The sequence below is a fragment of the Hylobates moloch genome, unplaced genomic scaffold, assembly GCF_009828535.3.
Source record: "Hylobates moloch isolate HMO894 unplaced genomic scaffold, HMol_V3 SCAFFOLD_17, whole genome shotgun sequence".
NCBI lineage: Eukaryota > Metazoa > Chordata > Mammalia > Primates > Hylobatidae > Hylobates > Hylobates moloch.
This window is the reverse complement of record NW_026652292.1, coordinates 75599022-75623970: the sequence shown is the minus strand read 5'-3', so window position 1 is coordinate 75623970 and position 24949 is coordinate 75599022. Positions and strand designations below refer to the sequence as shown.

The 24949-nt window shown below is 47.1% G+C and overlaps 1 protein-coding gene across 1 annotated transcript in view; it reads right to left on the bottom strand.

Annotated features, from left to right (window-relative positions):
• SLC2A9 (solute carrier family 2 member 9) overlaps positions 1 to 24949 on the bottom strand; it is a 218513-nt gene that overhangs the window by 137942 nt on the left and 55622 nt on the right. The window contains exon 5 of the mRNA XM_058430106.1: positions 13609 to 13741. Coding sequence (XP_058286089.1) covers positions 13609 to 13741 — 133 coding nt within the window. The remainder of the gene's footprint in view (positions 1 to 13608; positions 13742 to 24949) is intronic.

Genomic DNA, 24949 nt, shown 5'->3' with positions numbered 1-24949 from the left:
AGCCTGCTGCTAGCCTCAATGACCATTGACAGTACGCTGCCTCACAGAGATTTTCAAATTCAAGATGTAGTCAATCTGTTGCTTCAGGATAAAGATGACATTTTAACAGGAGTGAGAAAGTAGCAACCTTTTATAAGAAACTGTTTCATAAAAAGATGTGTTTGTCATGTGGTTTGGTAGACAAAGTTATATACACGGATCACCAATAAAAACTCTTGGATCTCAGCTGGGAGCGGTGGCTTTCGCCTGTAATCCCAGCACTTTGGGAGGCCGAGGCAGGCAGATCACCTGAGGTCAGGAGTTCGAGACCAGCCTGGCCAACATGGTGAAACCCCACCTCTACTAAAAATACAAAAAATTAGCTGGGCGTGGTGGCGGGTACCTGTAGTCCCAGCTACTCGGGAGGCTGTGGCAGGAGAATCGCTTGAACTCGGGAGGTGGAGGTTGCAGTGAGCTGAAAGTGCATCACTGCACTCCAGCCTGGGTGACAGAGCAAGACTCCATCTCAAAAACAAACAAACAAACAAAAAACTCTCGGATCTGCACATTCACAAAGACAAACTTGCAAGCAGTTTAAAAAAATTTCTGTTTAAAAATATTCCAAATGAAAAGTTTCAGTAGGTTTTGCTAAATGATTATTGTTAAAATATAAAAAGGCAACATCTTCTCACTACTCAGCAAGGACAGTGGTTGATACTAAGGAAGACGGAAATTCACTGGCCTGCATTTTCAACTCCCAAAACATTTCATTCCTGATGGACGGGATTATAGGTTGAAGCTGCTTCATCAAGTTCAGCCAGCCTTGTCACCTGCTTCTGTTTGGAGCTACATCATTTCATGAGGTTCATTTTTGAGTTATCCACATTGCAATAACATTGGCCACCACTTGCTAAGGGTTCCCTTGTGTTTTATGTGCCCTTATTCATTTAATTCTCATATAACTATCCCCTGAAGTAGACACAGTCAGTATTCCCACTTTGCAGGTGAGAAGATGGGAGAAGCTTGCACATGGGCAGGGACACTGGATGCCCTTGCAGCAGAGCCTGAGACACACGCTGGGTGTGGGAAGTTTACAGGCTGGAGAGCAAGGCAGCCCAAGGTGCATCTCGGGGAGACTTCTATGGGCAAAGGGCAGCAGTTCTGCGGGGCTTCTGAGCAGCACATGGAATACCTCCAGAACTGTCTCACGGGGGAGGCTGGGGCATTTATCTGCGAGCTCCTGATCCCAGGGGTATTAACTCCCTGAATGTCTACACTGAGCTGCAGATGGCTGAGCAGCTTCCTGGCCATGGAGAGGGCCTGAGCATTTGGAGAGGCACATGCTGTGCTTAAGGTGGGCAAACATTGGCCCATACCTGAGCCCACATGGACTGTCTGCTGCAGCAAGGCTGAAATTAGAGTGAGCAGAGGGAGGGTGTGAGGGGGACACTAGAAGGGGCTAGTGCTGTCATTCAGCAGGGGAGCGGAGGAGCTAGAATTAGAACCCACACCGGGGCTCCAGAAGTATCATTTTCCCAATGTCCAGCAACGCTTCCTGGAAGCTCGGCCAGCTGGGGCTGCTATAACATCATACTACAGATGGGTGGTTTAGACAACAGGCTTCACAGTCCTGGAGGCCAGAAGTTCGAGACCAGGGTGTCCGCAGAGTCAGCTCCCTGGTGAAAGCCTCTTTCTGGCTGCAGATGCTGCCTTCTCACTTCTCAGGAGGCACCACCCTCATGACCTCATCCAGCCCTCCTCACTTCCAAAGACTCCCCTCCAAAGACCATCACTCTGGGGAGCTGCGGCTTCTAGATAGAAATTAGGGGTGATGAAGGAGCACAAACATTCAGACCATGACAGCAACTTAGAATCAGACCCTTCAGAGCTTTGGAATGCTGTCCTCCCTGCAAATCCCGCCTCTCTCCCCTCCCCTCTCCTTCCTCCCTTCCACATTTCCTCCTCTCTCTCTCAATCTCATCTGAAATTGAAAGACACTCATCACGCTCCCTGGCTTTCACCCAACCTTCCCTTCACCATCACTTTCATCAGAGCAAGACGGATGTCTGTGTTGCAAGTTTAGCAAATGCCAGGTCTTCTTCTAAAGACAGGTGGAAGGAAATGTAGCTCCTCACAGGCCCAGGGTGAAAAAGAGGGTAGGAGGGAGAGCCAGAAAGTCCTCTCTGTGCTTCCAACATGTCACAGAATTGGTGCTAAACTTGGGGTTGTGCTGTGATTGGTAAGTGGCCACACCTGTGCTGGCTCCTGTCCTCACTGTCCTGTCAGCTTGGGGCAGCGCTTGCACTAGCGGAATGCTCATGGCAGATGCCTCATGCAAGAGGCTGGTTTTCCTCTGGGTCTAAAATGCAGAGGTGCTCACAGCATGCTGGATGAAGGTAATGAACCCTACTCATATTTGCAGATGTCTAGTCTGGAGAAGGGAGTCTCCCAAGAGGAGACGCCTGGATTGGATTTGCTTTCCTTGGCTCTGAGGTCAGAACAAGGGCCCCAGGCAAGAGCTCTGATGTGTGGGACCACAAGGAAGAACTGCCTGATAGATGTGTCCAAGAATGAACGTGTTTTTTGAGCAGTGAGTTTCCCATCCCTGAAGGTGTGCAAGAGGAGCCTGGTGACCACCTGTCAAGCATATTGTGGAAGGGACCCAGGCATTGGAGAGGAAGATGAACAACAGGGTCTCTAAAGCAAGCCCAGAACCCCAGATGTGTGCAGGCTGTGTAGATGACTGGGAGGAGATGGGGCAATGTCACCCATGGGGTGGGAGGGGACAGAGCTGACACCTCCAGTTTAAACTGGCTGCCCTTGGAGAGAGAGGAAATGGCCTGGGAAATTGCTATCTATCAGCCCATTTAAAAATTACATGAGCTTATGGAAGGTAACTGTCTCAGAGGAGTTCATTCTCTTCACTCTCCAAGTCATTTAACAATAGTTCATCCAAGCCCTACCCCCTGAGTGCATGTTCCCCACATTCTCCCTTCAATTTGAAAGTAAGAGGCCTTCCTATGGCTCACACCTCATGCATATTCCTAGCCATGTTCTAATCACTAATTCCAAAGAACTTGAAAGAGGAATGAGAAATTGCATTTCCCAACTGGGAAAAAAACCTCTGTGTAGCATGGCAAACTCCTGGGCTGGGAGAGGGAGCTGTTACATAATCAGCTCTTGCCCCAGTTACAGATTCAACTTTATTCAAGAGGAGTCAAGAGACACCGAGCAGGGAAGAAGAGGCTAAGGTTTATTGTGTACCTACTGTGTGCCAGGCTTTGTGCAAGGTGTCTTTCAGAAACAGCCCTTCAAGGCGAGTGTTTCAGTCCACAGCTTCAGGGAGGTGAGGAAATGTGCCAACGTTCGCCCAGGTGGACAGTGAGGAGTTCATGCTCCAACCTAGATCTGTCTGATCTTTCTTTCCACACACCTCAAAAGAAATCTCAGGGCTGAGAGGCTAAGGAGCCAAATTCAGCTCATTTCCATTATCCAGCAGCTTGCGAGAGCTTGCTGTGCATCTGGGATGGGGTGCAAAGATCCACTGTGTTAAGGTAAGAATAAGGAACAGGTTCTGCTCCCAGGAGGTCTCTAGTGAGAGACAGACATGACTCACCACCACTTGAGTCATTGGGGCTTGATGCCACATGGAGAGTGACTGCAGGGAGACCTGAAATGAGAATGACTATATATATATATATATATATATGCCTTGTCTGACTTGGAAAATCTCTATCATGAGGAAACCTCTCCAGAACAGAGGAAGAAACTATCAAGACAGAAATATCACAGACGGACCAAAGCAATGATCTGAAATATTTCCCTTGTAAAAATGGCGCTCTCTTTCTCTTTCTCCATGCCTGCTTCTCCTCTGGGTGAAACTGCTTCATGTTCCCACAACAAGTAAGTCTCCATCTGATTGCTATAAACACCTCCAAGAATGTACTACAGAGCTTTAAGCAGCAGCGTGCTACAGTCTGTACTCAGCCTTTGGTATACTTTGGTTTTATTCATTCATGCAACAATTATTTAGTAAGTAAATGTCTCCTGTATGCCAGGCACTACTCTAGGTGCTGGGGTTTCAGCAATAAGTTAAACAGGAAAAGTGTCCCTCCTCGCATGGAGCTTTTCATTCTCATGGAGGGGAGTGATACTAAGGAAATTAATTTATAAACATATCATTTCAGGTCATAATGAGTGCTAAAAAGAAAAATAAATCAGGGTAAGTGGCAGTGAGAAGAGGGGATACTGAGCTACAGCAGCTGGGGGAGATGTTTTTGAGAAGATGCTGTTTCACTAGAGACCTAAAGGAAGTGAGGGAGGTGTGGGTCATGCAGACATCTGGGGAAAGAGCCTTCCAGGCGAAGGAGGCAGTGCACAGGTGCTGAGTTGAAATGTGCTGACAGCATCCCACTATTTATGAGCTTGTAGCATTCGCCCTATTGGGACTCAGCCCCACAACCACCCTTTTAGAACTCTTCTGTGTCATGGGGGCTAGAAGCCTACAAACTGCCTGTCCTTACTCCCTATAAATGACATCTCCTTACTCCCATGCTAGCAGAATCCTGTTAGAGTCCAGCAGTGAGAGGCACTGATGCATGGCTGAGTGTTAGAGGAAGAAAGGACCTCTTCTGCTAGTCAAAGTTCCAGCACCATCAGCTGTGGCTCCTGGCTAGCCTCAGAGGCTGTGGTTCCCATGTCATCTGTGCCAAGAATCAGCCATATTAGCGAGAGCAGCTCCAGCATCTGTCCTGCTGCCACGGTCATGCTTCCAGCAGTGTCAGTAAGAGATGGGACCGGCTCTTGAAGCCAAACTCACCTGGCATCAAAACTGGCTCTGTAAGACCACAGAATCCGGGACATGCATGGTGTGGCCCAAAAAGGAGGACAAAGTTTGACACAAATGGAATGTGACGGGAGGAGAGTAGCTGAACTCAGCCTCGGCAAAGAGGAGCTTCTTTTAGGCTTCAGAAATTAGAAGTGAGCCAATGCCAATGCAAATCTTTCATTTTGCAGAGAGGTGGGCACTTTGAGGCCACTGGGCAGGCCAGTGGCTGAGCTGGGACTGAGCCCTTTCTCCTGGAAAGGGGAGGGAGGGTGAACACACGGGCTCCAGGGTGACTCTGCCCAACTCCTTTTACTCTCCCTACTGGCACCTCTGTAACCATTTCCTGGCATCCAGTGCCTCTGTGAAATATTATTTCCACTTTCCTGGGTGGAACATTGACCAATGCACTAGCTCTGTGACCTTGACATTTCCTCGCTGAGTCTTAGTCTCCTCATCTATAAAGCAAAAGGTAGAAAATTTGTAGACTTTTTAGCGGGGTTAGGACTAAGGTAATGGTTGCCACGCACCTAGCTCTATGGCAGCAAGTGTCCTCTTGCTGCTACAGCAAATTACAGTGGAGACTTATCATATTCTAGTTCTGGAGGTCAGAATCTGAAGCAGGTGTCACTGGATTAAAATTGAGTTTTGCAGGGCTGTGTTCCTTCTGGAGACTCTAGGGAGAATCCGCCTGCTTGTCTTTTCCAGCTCCTATGGTCTACCTGCATTCCTTGGCTCCTGGTCCCATTCCTCCATCTTCAATGCCAGCAACCTTGGGCCAACTCCTTCTCAGATTGTCACTTGTCTGGTTCTCTCTCTCTTTGCCTCCTTTTTCCACTTATAAGAACCCCTGTGATTGCATTGGCCTTACCCTCATAGTCAGCTCATTCCAAAGTCAGCTGATGAGCAGCCTTAATTTCATCTGTGACCTTAATTCCATCTGTGGCCCTAATTCCTTCATCATGTAACCTAACATATTCACAGGTTCTGGGAAGAAGGAAGTGGACATCTTTCAGGATGGGGTGGAGGTCATTATTCTGCCTCCCACACTAGCATATAAGAGGAACTCAAACAAAGAAAGCCATGAGATCTCCCAATCAAATCCCCTCTTTGTACAAAGCAAAATTCACAGCTTTGTCTGCCCACTGTACCACTCCACGTGGGTAAGCACAGAAATGATGCCAAGTAGATGAAGACACTGTGTCTATTGGGACCACTGGAGCAGATGCTTCCCTGGGTAGCTGGACACTTTCTTGACCACAGATGGCTTTTCATTTTTTCTCAAACTACTTTGCCCTGCCTCTTGTGTCCCAAAACAGCTATGTCCCTAAGACACTGTCTGATGGCAGAACAAGAATCCTCACTGTTCTTGGAGGAAGTTTCCATCCTGACAGAGGCCTGGGATTGATGCTGGAAGAGCCCTTTGGTACCATCCAGCACTGTCCTGGCCATGAGCAGATGAGGAAGCAGTCATCTGGAGAGATGCATGATGGCCAGTTAGTGGCAGAGCTGGATTTACCATGGGGAATTTTTTAATTTTTATTTTACTTTAAGTTCCAGGATACATGTGCAGAATGTACAGGTTTGTTACATAAATAAACGTGTGCCATGGCAGTTTGCTGCACCTATCAACCTGTCATCTAGGTTTTAGCTATTTGTCCTAATGCTCTCCCACCCCTCACCCCCTGCCCATAGGCCCTGGTGTGTGTTGTTCCCCTCTCTGTGTCCATGTGTTCTCATTGTTCAGCTCCCACTTATGAGTGAGAGCATGTGGTATTTGGTTTTCTGTTCCTGTTAGTTTGCTGAGGACAACAGCTTTCAGCTTCATCCATGTCCCTGCAAAGAATATGATCTAATTCCTTTTTATGGCTACATAGTATTCTATGGTATATATGTACCACATTTTCTTCATCCAGTCTATCATTGATGGGCATTTGGATTGGTTCCATGTCTTTGCTATTGTAAACACTGCTGCAATAAACATATGTATGCATGTGTCGTTACAGTACAATGATTTATATTCCTTTGGGTATATGCCCAGTAATGGGACTGCTGGGTCAAATGTTATTTCTGGTTCTAGATCCTTGAGGAATCACCACACTGCCTTCCACAATGGTTGAACTAATTTACATTCCCACCAACAGTGTAAAAGTGTTCCTATTTCTTACTGGGGGGGTTTTGAGCCCACTTAGTGCTCATTCTGTGCCGTCTCACTGTCCCTCGGTGGGGAGCAATGACACTTATAACCACCTGCTGTGGGAGCCTGTGGGTGGTGACAGAGCCCGAACACCTGCTTCCAGGAGCCTTGGGCCTGACACTAGTCCCTGCCCCTATGTGCCCTGGTTCTGACCTCAGAACCTGGAGCTGAGCTGGTTCTTAGAGAGCATCTTGTTCTACTTCTGACGGTACAGGTGGAGAAACAGCCCAGAGAGGTGTTGCGACCAAATCAGAACTCCTGACCCCTGCCCAGTGTCAACACTCAGATCCCACAGTCTCTCTGCACTTGCCATGTGGAAGAACTCAACAAGACTGATGTCCAAGAAGTCACTGGTGAGGAAGCCCAGAAGATCCCGCATGTTGTTTTAGGACGTGTGCCCCCGAACATATGCTCCCAGCACTGTCTTGCCTGCAGATGCGCCCAGTCAAACCTGATGGGTCCCAGGGCCTCACACAGGGGGCTTAACAGTTTCCATTCCACTCTTTCCTGCAGGAAGCTCTGTGGCTCATAAAACATTAAAATGAGCACTGCTGCCATTTCATGAAATGCCCAGCCTGTGAAGAATGGGTTAAGGGATTTTTGGGAGCTGTTGTGTCTGAACCCACCAGGCGCATCTGGGAGGCACATGCATGAATCTCCTTCCTCATTAGCATGGCAGCTCTTCACCCTAGGCCCCCAGATGGGGCAGCTGTCTTACGCTGCCTCCTGCGAGAAATTGGAGCCCTTCTGCCAGAATCCCATGGCTATGGGTGGAATGTTCGTGTCCCCCCAGAAGTAAAAAGTTGAAAATGAATACCCAAACTGATGGTATCAGGAGGTGGGGCCTTTGGGGGGGTGATCAGGTCAGCGGGGGCAGAATCCTTATGAACAGGATTCGTGCCTTTATAAAAGAGAATTACAAAGCACTCTCATATGCATGATCTGATATGATCATTTCTCTGGGCCCTAGAGATAAGCATTCACAGGCAAGAAAACTGAGCCTTTGAGATAATGGGCAGCTTTCCTGAGTCACGCAGCTGTGGTATGGGGAAGATGGGGCTGGACCCCAGCTCTGCTAACTCTCAGCTAACCCTGAGCCACATGCTATGACACACAGCAGGTGTTCCAGAGAGCCAGGGAGCGTGATGATACTAGCAGCAACATTACCAGGTACAAAGAGGGGAAGAAAAGTGTGTCAACTTCATGGCTGACACCAGAATGTTTCTCAAGCACTGTCATGGCTAAGAAAAATATTTAGATAAATGCCTGGGGCAGAAGGTGTCTGCTGGATGTCTGCATGTGGGCTGGTTCCAGCTTCAGAAGGGGCGGGAAGGTGCTCGACATGCTAGAGGGAGGAGAAATCAGGGCTCCAGGGGCATCTAAGAAAGCAGAGGGGATGATGAGCAGAGATGACAGGGAGAGGAAAGAGGAGGCTGTGAGTGGCAGGATGGAGCGACTTCCCCACCACCCTGAAATCTTTGATACGGTCTCTAAGCTCTCAAGTGATTTGTTGTACATGGGTGCCGTTGTTTTTGAGAAAACCAAAGAAGGTACTGAATTTCAAGTTGGGACTATCATGTCATCCCAGAGCAACAGAACTTGTCCCCAAGAAGCAGAGGAGACTCAAAGCACAGGGAAGCTCTGAATGGTAAAGAAATGTTGAACTTCCTTCCCTGTGCTGTGGAATTGAAGGTACAGTTGAGAGCTTCCTCTCAGCTCTCAGGGGCACAGAGACCCCCAGCAATCTCAAAGGTTGCTCGGGAATGGCACCCACCACAGGCACAACATAGGCAACATCCTCTGCTTCAGCGAAACCCTCAGCAATTCTCTAAATCTAAAGTGAGGCTGGTCCTTACAGCAAGAGTTGCTTGCTCTTTAGAACGAAGAAGTGTGTGGGCAATTTCTAGGCATGCCTTTGTGCTCTGAGGGCTGGAGGCTTTGGTAGGGTGGTATCCGAGCTGTGTTTTCCCGCCCCTTTTTGGCCCTTGGGTTTTCTGCAGTAGACACTTATCTCCATGGGCCTCTGTTTCTTCGCTCAGCACCCTGTCCCAACAAGTTGTCTCTCTAGCCAGGGAAAAGGGAGTCCTGGGGCTTAGCTAGTCCGTGGGCCAAAATGAGGAGACTCTCAGAGGTCACCCGTCTTGGCTCACATCTTAGAAATGAAGCAGAGCAACAGTGAGGGAGGAGGGCGCTGGTCTTCCGGGAACAGGTGACTGCCAGCAGAGACCGAGAGAAGACCTCCGAGACAGTGCGTCCCCACCTCCCCCTGCCCAGCTCCCTCTGCCCGGTTTAGGAGATGGGGACATCTGTATCATTGACAAGGGCAAGCATGGAACGTTACACAGCCCCTCTTCTCTCCTCAGCCATCTCCAGGTGGGTATAGGTGAGCTGAGGGCCTCCAGGTAAGGCCACCACAGACGGCAGGGCCTGAAGAGCTAGCTGATCACCCCATGGCGTCCTTCCTGGGTTCTGCGTTGGTTATTGGTGGGTGCGTTTGGTGCACAGGGGAGGGAGTAAGCGAGGAGTTTGCCTCTGTTGTCCCTCCCTCACCAAGAGCCTACAAAGCACAAAGCCCAGCTCCCTCATGCATCAGCAGCCTCCATTTGTGCCTGCATTTACCTGGGCCTGCTCGTATCTACGACGTCTACACTTCTGTGATCACACAGATTCTTTTTATGTTCTCTTTGTTCCCCCCTGAACATTATGTCCTAAGCATGCCTTCATAATGCTACAATCATCTATAATTGTTTGTTAAATAAGTGAATTAAATTGGCATTGGGATATCATTTTCAGTTCTAAGTAGATACATGATTACTTATCTAACTGTTCTTAGATGAAATGGATGCAAATCTGGAATTTAACCCTGGCTTAATATATAAAGTCATAATATTTCAGGAGAAATTTTCTGTGTCTCCAACCCATGGATTAATGATCTTTTGCTATTTTTTTTTTTTTTTTTTTTTTGAGACAGTCTCGCTCTGTTGCCCAGGCTGGAGTGCAGTGGTGCGATCTTGGCTCACTGTAAGCTCCGCCTCCCAGGTTCATGCCATTCTCTTGCCTCAGCCTCCCGAGTTGCTGGGACTACAGGCGCCTGCCAACACGCCGGCTACTTTTTGTATTTTTAGTAGAGACAGGGTTTCACCGCGTTAGCCAGGATGGTCTCGATCTCCTGACCTCGTGATCTGCCCACCTCGGCCTCCCAAAGTGCTGGGATTACAGGCATGAGCCACCATGCCCGGCCAATCTTTTGCTATTATAGTTGTCTTTATGTGCACGTTATGTCTTATAAATAAGAGTCACACACACGCTCAAAGCAGCACCCTACACTTCAGTGAATTCAGGTTTGAATGAGACAAACTGAGTTAGAATCTCGCTTCTGTGATGAACTATCTGTGGTATCTTAGGCAAGCTACTCAGCCTCTGAGTGGTCATTTCCTTGTCTGCAAAGTTTTGAAGATGTATTGGAGATCACAGAAGCAAAGCACCACGTGTGTTGCAGGCACTGGAGGCTGGGATTCTCCTAAACTGACAAGGGTGGCATAAATAAATAAGACCCAGGGCCTGGGACTCATTCCCTGCCACTATGAACTGGGGGTGGGGATGGAGTGGGGATAGGAACATCCCGAAAGGGGCCTCTTGTCTAAAGTGATTGTGTTGATGGCCCAAGTTCGTGGCCTCCCTACGTTTATGTCCTCTACCCTAAAACTTTGAAGCCCCCTTCCACTCTGACTTTGGGTTAGCTATGTGACTTACTTTGGCCAATAGGATTTTAGGAGATTTCAAGCTTAGAGAAACCGCTTGTGTTTTCCATTTCCTCTCTGGTTACCATGAGAACGTGCCCTGCTGGCCAGCTGGGGATGAGGTACATTGAACAGAGCTAAGGCCAACCTAGGTCAGCCAGCTGACCACCAGACATGCGAGTGAACTTCAGCTGGCCCCAAGAAGGATTTTAAGGTCAAGCCCTACTAAGATTAACAGAACAACACTGTTGACCTATAGGTTTGTGAACTAAGGAATGCTATTACCTAAAGCCAATGTGTTTTGGGTGTTTTGTTATGCAGCATTATTACAGTAATAGTTGACTAACACAGGGCCTCTTTTCCCCAAATTATCAACAGACTGGAGAAGGGGTATCTCCCACAGTGCCGAGCATGGTGCTAAGTAATAAAGCTCATTTTGTTTACATTCATAAGTTCCAGAGCCAGACTGTCAGAATTCAAATTTCAGTGCTGTCATTGGCTAGCTTTATGTCCTTGGCCAAGTTATCCTATCCTCGGTTTTTTTTAGGTCTTAAAATGGGAATAAAAATATGACCTACTTTCTATGGTGGTTGTGATGATTTAATGAGCTAATATATGTGAAGTGCTTAGAATGAAATAGTTTTCAATACAGATGAGCCATTAGTGGGTGTTTCTGTCCATCTCCTTTAACCAGACCTTCACCCTCCCTCACTCGTGGGGGGGCAGGAATGTCATCTCATACCACTGTCTTACCCTGTCACCTGGCAGAATGCCCAACATGCTAAATATCCATTGCTTGCTGAATGTCTGGAGTAAAATTAGCACTTTTATAGGTACAGATGAAAATTTCAATAATCTATTTCAACTTAAGGCCAATATCTGTTCTTTTTATAGAGTGCACATGTAATATTTATCATGTTTTGTAACTATACTTCTCCCTCACTCCCTACTGTGCTATGAAATAAAACTTCAAAACCTTCTTCACTGTCTGGCATTGACATGCACTATTCATTCCAACTGTATTTAATTGAAGCATTTCTCAAGAGTTTTTCCTGAGCAGAGCCAGATGGGGTGCAGTTACCCTCCCAGGTCAGCAAAGACAGAGCTGGAGGCCTCACCCTCTTCCAATAATGCGCAGCCCAGGTGCATCTAGAATCAGATCCCCTTGGTTCTCTCTCTTATTCACCTTCTTTTTACTCCAGAGACTCTGCCATCTGACAACCATCTGAACCAAACTTTTAGTTGGTTTTTCTCCTCACTGGCCACATGGGAAGTCACCTGGTACAATAGCCACTACTTCCGTTTCCTGGTATCTCTCTGTGCACAAGGGGTGTTGGAGGAAAATCTTCCTTGGGTTCCAATCGTTTGGTTACTAACGGGTTTAAGATTGGGGGTGGGAGTTACTAACCAGGGTCTTCTGGAGAAAAGAGGGCTCAAGTCTCAGGTCTATCACCAAGCCATAGGCAGAATTTTGTGTATATGGTCACCGTATTGAAGAAAACACTATCATTTCCATGATATTTTCAAAAGCCTCTATAAATCTCTATAAACCAAAACCCACAGCTTTGGGAAATGGACTTCATCCCTGTAAGCCTCAGTTTCTTCATCTGAAAAATGAAGGTAATAACAATTACCTTCTCTGACTTCATTTTAGAGAAATGTTATAAATGAGAAAATGAATCTGATCCATAAACTGCTAGACAAATATAGGCAATTGTTAATATTTCAATATGCCATTTGTTAACTCAGAAAATACTTAGGTAGTGTGAATTTCAAAAGATGTTACACAAATTACATACATAATTCTCAAGTCTTTTCCTGGATTTGGACATAGATGAAATTTAGAACTAAAATGCACAGAGTTCTCAGTAAAAATGATAGCAGATAATACTACGAACCTTATATGCACCATCTAATTCAATCCTCACAATGGCCCCACGAGGGAAGTTTATGTCATTTCCTTTTTACAGATGAGGGTTCCGAGGCTCAGAAAGGTTTAAAAAATTGCTCAAGATCAGACAGCAGAGCTGGATGTGAAGGTAGTGCTGGTTACCTTCACATGCCTAACTAACTGTGGTGCTGTCAACTGCGTCTCATTTTATGAAACTAGAAGAATGAGAATGTGATTGTTCATTCTGCATTGTCTATCTCTAGGCAGCACAATTTTGCCTTTTCAGGGCTCTGTAGACAGATGTCTCTTATTCCGAAAGCCAGGCTTTGAATCTGACTCAGCATCCCCCCATTTAGGGCATTTAAAGAAAGCTACGTGAGACAACTCCCAAGCCCCTTTGCGAGCCTTATTTTCCTCCCCTGTAAAATGAGTGTATACTCCTTCCTCCCTCGAAGGACTGCTGGCAAGGTCCCATGGGTCATTGTGCAGAAGCACTCAGACCAGTGCCTGGTGGGATCTGGTGTTCATTCTGTGCTTGCAACTTCTCCTTTCCTGGCACGTAAATATTAAGACAGAGGAAGTCAGTGAAGAGAGAAGGAGCGGAAGGAGGGCCGCTATGCACCTAAGCCACTCAGAAATTTCAGATGGCTTCATCTCTGTGGCTGGGAACAACCAGAGAGGTGGTAGTGAGAGACACTGCACAGAAGTGAGGGGACCTGCATCTTATCTTGTCTGTTCTGGCTTTTCCAGACTCCCTGGGAGACTCCCTGATTGACTCTGTGTCCCCTCTCTGTCCCCCTAGCAAGGCTGTTGGGAAGATGATACGAGAAGGTACCCTATGACACCCAGCCCAGTGCCTGCAAAAGGGAACAATGACAACACCCCTTCCTGTGCCCATTGGCCCAGGTCCCAGCATGCCTTGCAGTGCTGATCTATGCAGGGGCTGGAGCTGTGCAGGAAAGGGAAGGGCCCTCACCTTTCACAGCTCTCGCCTCGTTGTGCTTCTCCAAGAGCAGGTAGTGTGGGCTGTCAGGGAGAAAGGGAAGGCTCAGCAGCTGGACAACGGCAGGGACCACAATCACTCCAAACAGGTACGGCCAGGTACTCTCCTGCGGGAGAAGGAGATGCTGCTGAGTGCAGTGGTCTTTGGTCATTGTTGAGGGGACTGAGCCACTGGACCAGGTAGTTTTGACCCTGCAGAAGGTCTTCCTGCCCAGCATGATCCCCACGAACAAAGGCTGAGGGAAGGAACTGAGCCAGGTTGGGCACCAGTCCCATGTATATAGCATTTTCCATGCATGAGTCCAGAGACTCCTCAGAGTCCCCTGTGAGATAGTGACCTGGGTGGTAGCTCTGAAAAGCAAGTGGCTCAGGTTGGCCAAGGCCACTCAGGGGCTGCTTGACCGCACCTCCCTGGGGAACCATGGTGAGCCTGGGGGATCTTCGGGTCTCCTCTTCAACACCAGGACTGCCTCCCAGGCTGCCCCAAGAATGCAGCCTGCACATGGAGGTGACATGGGCACCACCACTAGACATCTAGATGCCCACGACATTCAACCATCCTGTCTTGTCAGTGAGGACAAAAGAAGGGCAGCTGGAGATCTTGCAGACCCCATGGGAGTGAGGAAGAGGGGGCCTGTGGGGCGCAGCTTACCCCTTAGGGAGAGGAGGACTTTCACTTTCCAGCCGCTATGAAAGGCAAACAGATCCCTATGACACGCACTATTCAAGAGGCACATGATGCACTCCAAGCAGTGACATCCCCTGCAGTGCAGCCTAAATGCAGCCCAGAGCACACGTTACGATGCCTGTCAAGGTAGTGTTCTTCCTGATCCGCTTTCTTCCTACCCAAGTTTACAAATAAGCTCTCACTGTGCCACTGAAAGAAGAGAATCCCGCTCACAATGCAGTTCTGATCATGAGAAGGAGGAAAAACCAAGTCCTCAATGACACGTCCTTGACATGTTTATTTCCCAAGAAGGTACAAGGAGATGGCCAAGGGCAAAATAAGACACACTCAGACCTGAAAAGACTTCACATGATGGGCAGAGGCTCTGTTGGCTTCAGGTGGGGCCCATGGGAAAGTACCCTCAGGATCCTGGGGCATCAGAACCAGCAGGGCCTGGGGACAGCCTCCCCACCCCTCCCCCCACTGCCCACTGGGAGGCAGGGCTTCCCTCTGCTGCTCTCCCAAAACTCGCTCCCTACTTGCTCCCTATTCGCTCCAAGGTAACAGAGACTTTTGCAAGTTCTAGGATCCCTCATGGGGAGAGCAGCAGGGCCCCAGGGCCCAGAGTGAGTAGCGATGTGGCTTGCCGGGGGCACACGGCCAGCAGCTGGTCCAATCCTCATCTCCATCTAAGGGGTGCCTTAGATTTGATTCCCTTTTCTGTACCTAATAACAATTTTTATTCACAAAACTCCTCTGGTTCCGCCAGCCAGCATAGTCCTTCCATCGCCCTTTGAGGAACTGGCAAGGCCAATGTCGGCTTTCCAGTTTCAGGAGGAGCTCTCACTAAAAGGCTGGGAGGGGTAGGCTAGTGCTGCCCGCGGGGCCAGGAGGGCCGGGGACAGGGGAGTGGGGATGACTTCGCATGGGTGTGGGGTTTCATCTAGGGTGATGCAAATACCCTGGAATTAGGGAAGGCTGATGGTGGCCCGACTCCGTGAAGATACTAAAACCCACTGAGTTGTATACTTTAAAAGGATGAATTTTATGGTATGTGTGTCATAGCTTGATTAAAAAGAAAGACCAGGAAGAAAAAAACCCAACATACATAGAAGTGGAATTTCCACTAGGCCTGTGTGTGGTGGTGTTGACTTTATTTTCTCTCGGGGTTTGGCTGCCGTCTCAGTAAGGGTAAAAACACAGTCTAAGAAAACATGAGGGAACCAACCCCATGAAGCTCCTACCATGTGCCAGGGGTGGTGTGAGCCCTTCCCACAGCTGTCTCCTTCCACCTCACAGCTGCCAGCCCCACACACAGCCAGCACTCTGGCTGCATGTTAAAGGTGTGGCGGGCGATTCCTGTGCTAAGGCCTCCCAGCCAGGAGCCACACAGGTGGAAATCAAGCCCAATCTTTTCCCACAGTATCATCACAGAGGGGGCACTTCCCGGGGTGGTGTTTATGGAGCTGCCACTGGGTGGAAGGGCACCCCCAGCATAGGAACAGCATGTACAACCACACAGAGGCATGATCCACCCAGGCTCATTGGGGAACAACTGTAGTGGAAATGCAAGGTCAGGGGATGCCGGAGATGTGGGAGCTGAGGCTGGAGCCTTGAGCAGAGGTGAGGTCATGGGTAGCTTTGCTGCCTTTCCATGGCTCTTGGACTTGGCTTGAGAACAACGGGAGCCTTTGAGGGGTCTATGCACTAGCTGAGATGGACACTCTCTATTTCCTTGAATCTACAATTCAGTGTTTTTGGAATCTTATAGTCAGTGGGTATGTTTAACATTGCATGACTTATTCCTGAAAGGCTGTTATCAAGTTTATGGCATAGCCTTTGATCCCTGGTGTCTTAAATACAAGGACATGTGGACTCTTTCTTAAGGGGGGTCGCATGGGTGACTATGGTCTTATTTCTACCTCTGGAGGAAACATGGATTCTTTAAACCTCAGGGTGGGCAGCCCCCGGATTGGGATGCCAACATTTCTGAACCGGGGAAGGACAACGGCAGTGGCCACTCTGTACACATCCCTGGGGTGAACAGTGGAAAAGGTGAGGGTCAGGAGTCTCCAGAGTGGAGCTCACATAAGAGTTTACTCCAGAGGGACTGAGCTTAGCCAGCAGCGGAGTCTGTGAACCAGGCTTTTTCCAGCAAGTGTTCAGAGATTTCCTGGAGATATTAGCTGGCTGCAGGAAGAGGTGTTGTAGTTAGGAAAGATTATTTCTCTCACCTTCTACCAAGAAAAGTGAGATTGGGTGTGTGGGTAGGTGTGTGTTGAATGAAGTGTTTCCACCCATATTATACATGTGGCCCACCCAAATAATAAAAATAGCTAGGATGACCTGCACACACGTCACCTCAATGAGTAAGTCTGCCTCCCCTGCTCACTCATTCCTGCCATGGGGCCACAGTAAAGGCTCTGCTATGCCCTGTGCTTTATGGAAGAATTTCTGACAATGAACATGCACGTCTTCTCTCCCAATGACAGTGGTAAAGATGTAATCGCCATCAGCAACCCTTACTGAGTAGGGGCTTGCAGCCTGGGTCAGGGCAACCTAGTGAGTGGCTATGGGCACAGCTCTCTTGCAGGCCGTCTGGATTTGAATTGTGCCTCTACCCCACTCACTGTGCTGTAGGCAAGTTATCGAAATGCCCATGCCTCAGTGTTCTCATCTGTAAAATGGGGACAGTGACAACACGTATTCCTAGGGAAGACTGCTGTTGGGAGGATTTAGTCCGTGAACGGATGTCAGGAGTGCTGAGCATAGGCCTGCACACACTGTAGGTGTTCAACAGGAAAGAGTGGCTTTTGTTACGAAGCACGCTGGATAGTTCATCTCTTCTCATCCTCACAACAGCTCGCAGACAGAGAGCCTGTAATTATCTCCACTATACAGAAATATTAACTGCAGCACAGAGGGGTTCAATGGCTCACTGAGGCCACAACTCGGTCATAGAGGCATGACTGGCCACCAAGTCTGGGATCCCAGAGTCTGAATTCAAATCCACGAGGCCTGATAAAACATACTTAGTGACCAGGGAGGAGCCACAAGGCCACCAGATTCAGGGAAAGGGCCAGGAGAGCTTGGTCTGAACTTCTTCCACCTGACCCAGGCCTAAGACCCTCAGTGGCCTCGATGGAGCTCCTGGGCACTTGGTCCCAACACAGAGCTGAGGCCTCAGCATTTTACATTAGATGTGCATGGCCTGAAGGCAGAGACCTGCTAGCACACAGTAGCGGTTCAATACATGTCTACTGAAGGAGCAAATCAGCGTGGGAAAGGGCTTTCCTAAACACTGGTCCCTTTCACAAACAGCCCTTGCCATTTTCAGACAGTGGCCTCTGAGCGTCTTTTTTAGGGGCTGTTCAAAAAGGAAGGCATGTTTTAAAAAACCGCATATTACTCGCCTGACACAAGACCATGAGGTGCCACCAAATGACAACCTCAAAGATGAGTCTTTGTGGTGTTGGTCCAGCCTGCTGGGTTTGGTAAAGCCCTAGAGTGTCCATCTAGGAGAACACGGGCAGAGTCTTTGCACCTGCTATTTCACTCAGGAGGAAAGAAAAGGATAGTCTTGTCGGCCAAGGTGATTTTTAACTCCCAATCAGGTCAGGTGAATGGGCTTTGCAATAACTGTATTATCTTGTTCTTTAATCTGCAAGGTTTCCATGTTTTAAATAGACTTCTAGGTCATATTTCTCCCAAGCTATAGACTACTTTAGTCCACAAATAATATCGTCCTGGACTATGATGAATCAGCAAAAAATGTTTAAGCAGAGTTGAAATCATTACTCTTACCCCAAGTCAAGTTCTTATAAAGGATGTTCCAATATGCTCATGGCCCCCAGACAAGGGAGCACGGCGAGGGGGTTGATGCTGGCTGGGCCACTTATGCCACTGACAGCAAAAGGGCTCCAGAGGTGGCCACTGCTCCATGCTGCTGGATTGGAAAGGGGAAGAGCAAGCCCTACCTTACACAGCTATTTGGGGGATTAAATGAAGTGCTCTTCTTTATATTTCTTCATATTTAGGCTCTTATTCTAATAATGGCTGACATTGGTCAGGTGGGTTTCACGTGCCCAGCTCCCTGCTAAGTGTGTTACAAATGTAACCTTGTGTTACATAAGAACAGTCCAGAATGTCATCTAAACACAACCCTGATCTTTGTCTCCTTGTTCCTCTAAAATTTAACCCCTGGGGCTTTATTTCCCTGCCCCATTCTAGGGGCTCATGTCTTTTCTGCTTAAACTGAGCAGGGTCCTATCCTAGAATCACAATTTCAATTTAGACATCAGAATGGCCAGTACAAAATAATAATCAAAATCAACCAATTGAATGGATTGACTGACACATCTTCCATCTCCCATACCCCTTCCTCCAAGCCTGCTTTAGGCTAGAAGCCTGCAGTGGAAAGAGCTGGGGTTGGAGGTAGATGGTTGACTTCTCTATTTCTTTTCTCCTTCCTACCCCCCTTCCCCAGGCTTGCTAGCCAGTGTCTGACCCCTCTAGGGACCAAGTGTGTGAGGCTGTACGTTGGGACTCTGGGGCCAATGGACATGTAAAACTGATACTGTTTCCTCATGAGCACTTTCTGAGGGTTCTGGAGTGTCCCAACCTTGGGACCACCCACTGGTCCCTGCAGTTGTCCTAGCCTGTAGGTTTGCAGGTGCTCTTTCTCTGTCTCTGCTGCAAGGTGTACATCTCTTTCTGCCCCTCCGCTGCAGCTCAAGGGATCCAGGGTCAAGGCTGCTCTGTGTATTTGTGAAAGGTGCACCCAGCACACAGCTCCCTGATAAGGGGGTGAGCTGAGGCTAAATCCAGCCCACTCTGACCCCCAACCTAGGTGGCCATGAGGTTAGTGTATTAATATTAATCATGTTTTATGTGTTCTGTATTTTATTTTGCTCTCATATTGTATGATCTTTCTGATTTCAGAGAGACCGACCTTTCCTGAGCAGTTACTAATAGCAGCTCCCTAGCTATTAATAATTCCTAGAGCTAGTAAACAACCTGACTGAGAGCACGCCTTTCCTATGCAAACCCATCAATCCAAAGTCTATACTCCAATCACTTCCTTTATCAAACTCTCACACTCTGAGCCAACATTTCCCCTCCCACAGGCCACTCCAGAGCCAGGTATCAGACAACTAGGGAACAGCCCTATAGCCCAGAGCCTGGCAACATGATCTCAAGCCTGCCTCCCCTGCTCACTCATTCCTGCCATGGGGCCACAATAAAGGCTCTGGTGCAGGGTGTCCCATCCCTCCTTCTGCCTCCTGACTGACCCAGTGCTTCCCTGAGTGGCCCTGCATGGTGTGGTATGTCCCCTCCTCTAGGGAACTGTGAGTAATAAATTCTTCTTTCAAATACAGTTGTCTCCATGTCCATCACCTCACCATACAGGATTAATACAAATTCTCGGTACATTTTAGAATAGCTGGTTGCCCCTCCCACTCAGGCATGTATGTTCTTGCTGTAGGTGGCCACTTACTTCTTTCTAAACACCACCCCTGCAACCCCTTGCCTTCCATGATGCACTCTCCCTGGTTCTCCTCCAGCTTCTCGGGATACTTATCCAGGGTTTTGAGGCAAGCCTTCCTCTCATTCATCTCGCATACATCCCCCGGGCAGTGATTCTTGAACTGGGCTGCCCATTGGAATCACTTGGAGAGTTTTTACAAACTACGGATACTCATTCCCTACTCTCAGAGATTTGGGGTTAATTGGTCTGGGGGTGCAGCTTAGGTGCTGGGGTTGTTCAAGCTCTCCAGGTGACTCTAATGTAGAGCTATTTGACGGCCACTGTCCTAGGGCTTCCCCCACACCTGTGTCACCTGCAGTGGATGGTGGTACATGGCCCAGAACTGACAGGCTTGTCTTATAGCTGCTGGGAGCATTGCTGGCTGTGGACCACAGCTGGGCCTGTCCTCTGGAATTGCCCTTGAAGGATGTTTTCTCCACGAAGGCTACCCAGCCCTCCCCAAGAACAAACTGCATCCAATGGCTGACTGATGTGGGGGCATAAAGATCTGTTCCCCCACCTCCAAATTATCCCACTCTGATGGGTCATCCCAGTTCCAGAGCTCCCTGTGGGCTCAACTGAGACCTCTGTTGTGCTAAGGGTTGCTCACCTTTTCCCTCTGCTGAATCCTGGTCCATCTCTTCCCCTGCAGGCATTGATTTGAGCTCATTCTCCAATCAGCTTCCTGCCCACATCTCCATCTCAGGGTCTCTTTTCTGGGGAACTCAACCTAAGACATATCTATGGGCCCATGATTCCAAATCTTCATGTCCACCCACACATCTGACAAAAATTATTTACTTGGCCAAACATTAGTCAGCCCAATGAAACTTCTCCTAGGCCCATCTGTGTACTTCCCTGTAAAATCCAGCTTTAGCAAAGGACGCTGGTAGGCCATTTTAGCAAGAACCCCTTTCTGCAGCACATCTATCTACTCATCCTTTACATTATAGCATTCCCTCCCGTGGATGACTTCTCTATCTGGTACCAATTTCCATTAAAGCACTTGTTACTGTGCATAGCAATGTGCTTTTTATGGGTGTGTTTCCCTATAGAAGGAGCTCCTGAAGGGCCACCTGTTGCCTTGTTCCTTTATGTATCTGCCCAGTGCCAGGTACAAGGCAGGTGTTTAATAAATGCCTGTTTACTGAATGCATGTTGGGGAGGATGAATGACAGCACAGGTAAGAGATGCTCCAGCTAGAGATAGAAATCCCTGAAACAACAGACACTCCTGCTCTTAAAATACTTTTTATAAAAATGCTAAAACTGTCCTATATGTTGTCCTATTAGAGGGCTGATGTTTTATAGTATTATAAATAATATTTTCCCACAAGGTATTATTATAATTTCCAGTTCATAGAAGAGAAAATGGAGACCTGTAAAGGTCAGGTAACTCACGCCAAGGCACATGAGAAATTAGGGGGTCCAGCAGAATAAGAGCCTGGCTCTTCTGATCCCTGCATGGGGCTCTTTCCTTGACGTTATTCCTCAGATCTGCAGTTCTTGGAGCAAAGCAATGCCGCGTTGCCACCTTCCCTTCCCTTGTGGTGGCAGCTGCTAGCTGAATAGGGAATTTATATGCAGATTCTGGATCAGGCTGAACCTGTCACACTCCTCTATGGCAGGTCCTATACAGAACTCATCAGTGATCACTCAAGCTCAACTCCAATAGCTCATGCTATTACAAAAACATCAAGATCGTGAAGCCTGCACTTACATTCGGTAGGGTTGCTTTGTTTTATCTTTGAATGCTTCCTGCTTGTTTAGGAGTGGGGCCTCACAGGGAAATAGTGACAGTCAGCAAATGTTCATGGAGCTTCTTTGACCTTACTGTCCCTCCCAACAACCGCCCCCTGGGAAGGACTCAGCTGGCCACAGCTTTACTGAATCCCGGGGTGGGGAGCATGTGGCTGGTCGTGTTTGCCTTACCAATCTTACCTATTGGGCATGAGGGTCAATGTCACCCTCTCCACACCTGACCCCACAGAGTACAAGCCAGCTAGTAAGATGGCTCAATTCATTATAGCAAATATGTTGTTCTAGAATTGCTATTTTTGGTGCACATTCATGCTCTGATTCTATTTCAACACTAACAATAACAGGTACCTCAAGAACATGGGCTTTTGTGATTACCCTCTCATTTTTCTCTGTTGGAAATAATAATGAGATGAACTTCCAAGGCTACAACACTCACCACACAAAAAGTGGTTTTGAAACAGAGTTTGGGTGGCAGGCCTTTAGCCCCATGCCCTTTATCCACTTCTTGATGGGAACCAGAAGATGGGGTTCATTCTCACAATCAGTGGAACCACAGTCATTCCAGGCTTGGACGTACGAGATAGAGCAGCAAAACAGGAGGCCAAAAACATGAAAATAAATCTCAGTGCCCCACAGAGGCTCCAATTGCCTCTCTCAGAGCCCTCAGTCACTGGCAGTGAATCTTTTCCCAGAATAGGCATCTCCCATTCTTTGGAGGAGAATCCAAACCTCCAAAGAGAAAAGGCATTCACACACTGACTTGTGGGGCCTCCCAATACAAATCCTGCTCACGCTCTCATCACTCTTGAGTCAAGCCTTGTCCCTCACCCACAGCTTTTGCTCACCTTCTTTTTAAATATGAATGGGAGAACCACACTTTTGAAAAAGTGTCTAACACAAAGGAGAAAGGCAAAAAGAAACCAACAGAAAGATAAAGCAATCTGGAGCAAAGAGACAAAAATGTAGCAGCAGAACAAATGCAGGGGACAATACACCCTATCAGTAATACCCTCTAAAATATAGTTGTAAATATTATACCTAAAAAACAAGAACAGGACTCTATGTAAAATGAACGGGGGCAGGGGGAAAGCCCTTAGAAATTAAAAATATGATAAAATAATAAAAATACAGTTGACGAGTTGGAAGATGGATTTGAGAAAATGTTCCATAAAGAACAAAATGATAAAGAGATGAAGGAAAGGACAGAAAATACTAAAATCAAACTTAGAAGAGCAGCCTATTATCTGACTGCAAGGAGTTTCAGAGAAAGGAGCTAGAATAGAAAAATGGAAGGTTAGGAGAAAATTATCAAAGAAGTAACATAATGATATAGAATGAAAGGAAATGAGTATTGAGAATTTTGCACAACTAAAGAGAAAGATTCTCACCTATGGAAGTAATTATACAATTTCAAAACAAGGGATAAATAAGAAGATTCTAAAAGTTAACATAGAAACAACAGTTCACATATAACTGATCAAAAATAAGAAAGGCATCAGATTTCTCATCAGCAATGTCAGATGCTACAGGACACTGAAGCAATTCCTTCAAAATTCTGAGGAAAGTTATATTCATACAAGAGTTCTATATCTAGCTTAACTATCTATTGGGTATAAGTATAGAATAAAGACATTTTTAGACATGGAAGGTCTCAAAAGCTTTGTCTTCATTGCATGTTTTCTTCTTAGGAAAGTACTGCAGGAAATGATTTAGCAAAACAAGAAAATAAACCAAGAAAAAAAGGATGAGTTCATGTCCTTTGCAGGTACATGGATGAAGCTGGAAACCATTTTTCTCAGCAAACTAACACAGGAACAGGAACCCAAACACCGCATGTCCTCACTCATAAGTGGGAGTTGAACAATGAGAACACCTGGACACAGGGAAGGGAACATCACACACTGGGGCCTGTTGGAGGTGAGGCCTAGGGGAGAAATAACATTAGGAGAAATACCTAATGTAGATCACGGGTTGATGGGCGCAACAAACCACCATGCCACGTGTATACCTATGTAACAAACCTGCATGTTCTGCACATGTATCCCAGAACTTAAAGTATAATAGTAATTAAAAAAACAAACAAACAAAAAAAACAAGAAGAGGAGGACACAGGGTCCAGGAACCAGTGGTTTCTACCCAGAGAAAGGCAAAAATCCCAGAAGGACTGTTCTGCACCAGGACCTGTCCAGAAAAGACCCATTTAGATGAAAGCAACAGGCTAGAGGGCTGAGGTACAAAAATAAAGTGATAGAACATCTGTGATATACTTAAGAATTTTGTAAATTTATTTCCAGGTGTTTAATGTTGGAGAATTTGAAAAAATTAATTGTAGGTACTTAGAAAACTAAGCAAATAAGAAAATAAAAACGATGGAATTAATAACTCCAGGAAAAACAAAAGGTTGCATGAGAAAGGAAAGTAATTGGTACATAGTCATACCAATATAAATGTTAACCAGTGAACTAATAAAAAATTGTACTATATGTGTATTGGTAGGTTAGAGAAGGGGAAGGGAGGGATGGTGCTGGAAGAATGCTAAGGCAGGTGGATCACTTGAGGTTAGGAGTTGGAGATCAGCCTGGCCAATGTGGTTCGAGATCAGCCTGGCCAATCTCTACTACATAAAAAAAAAAAAAAAAAAAAAAAAAATTAGCCAGGTGTGGTGGCAGGAGCATGTAATCCCAGCTACTCTGATGGCTAAGGCAGGAGAATCGCCTGAACCTGGGAGACAGAGGTTTCAGCGAGCTGAGATTGTGCCACTGCACTGCACTCTAGCCTCGGAGATATGCGAAACTCTGTCTCACACACACACACAAAAAAAGAATACTAAGGCCTCAATCATCAGGTTGATGTCTCAATCTTAGACATCAATGGATAATGTCTAAAGAAAATGAGTTTAGAAGTTCTATCATCAATTATTTTAAAATATGGTGGAATTATCAAATAACAGGTAAAAGAGTTGTAAGAGATTGCCTCTGGAGAGCAGACAGGGAGCTTGAGGGGGTGAGACAATGGACCTCTGTTTGTCACCATAAGCCTTTTAGTAGTATGGAATTTTTTAAATCATTTGCATGCATTGTTTCGACTAAAATAATTTAAAATTTAAGACAAATATTAAGTTGAAATATGAATACTTTTTTCGTTTGGGGTTCCCTTTCTGGAGTTTCAAGTGCCCCCTTGAGATTTGTTTTTAGTAGTGAATCCCTGGTCTACACTGTCAGGCTCCATTTGCTGTGACTGAGCCGCACAACTGGACTGTAGCCTGGGCCTAAGAAACATGGATGTTCTGGCTTTCAGGGAGGGGCTGAGTCACATTCAGGGTCCGACTTGACAGCTAGATGAATTTGGTGGTAGGCAGGGA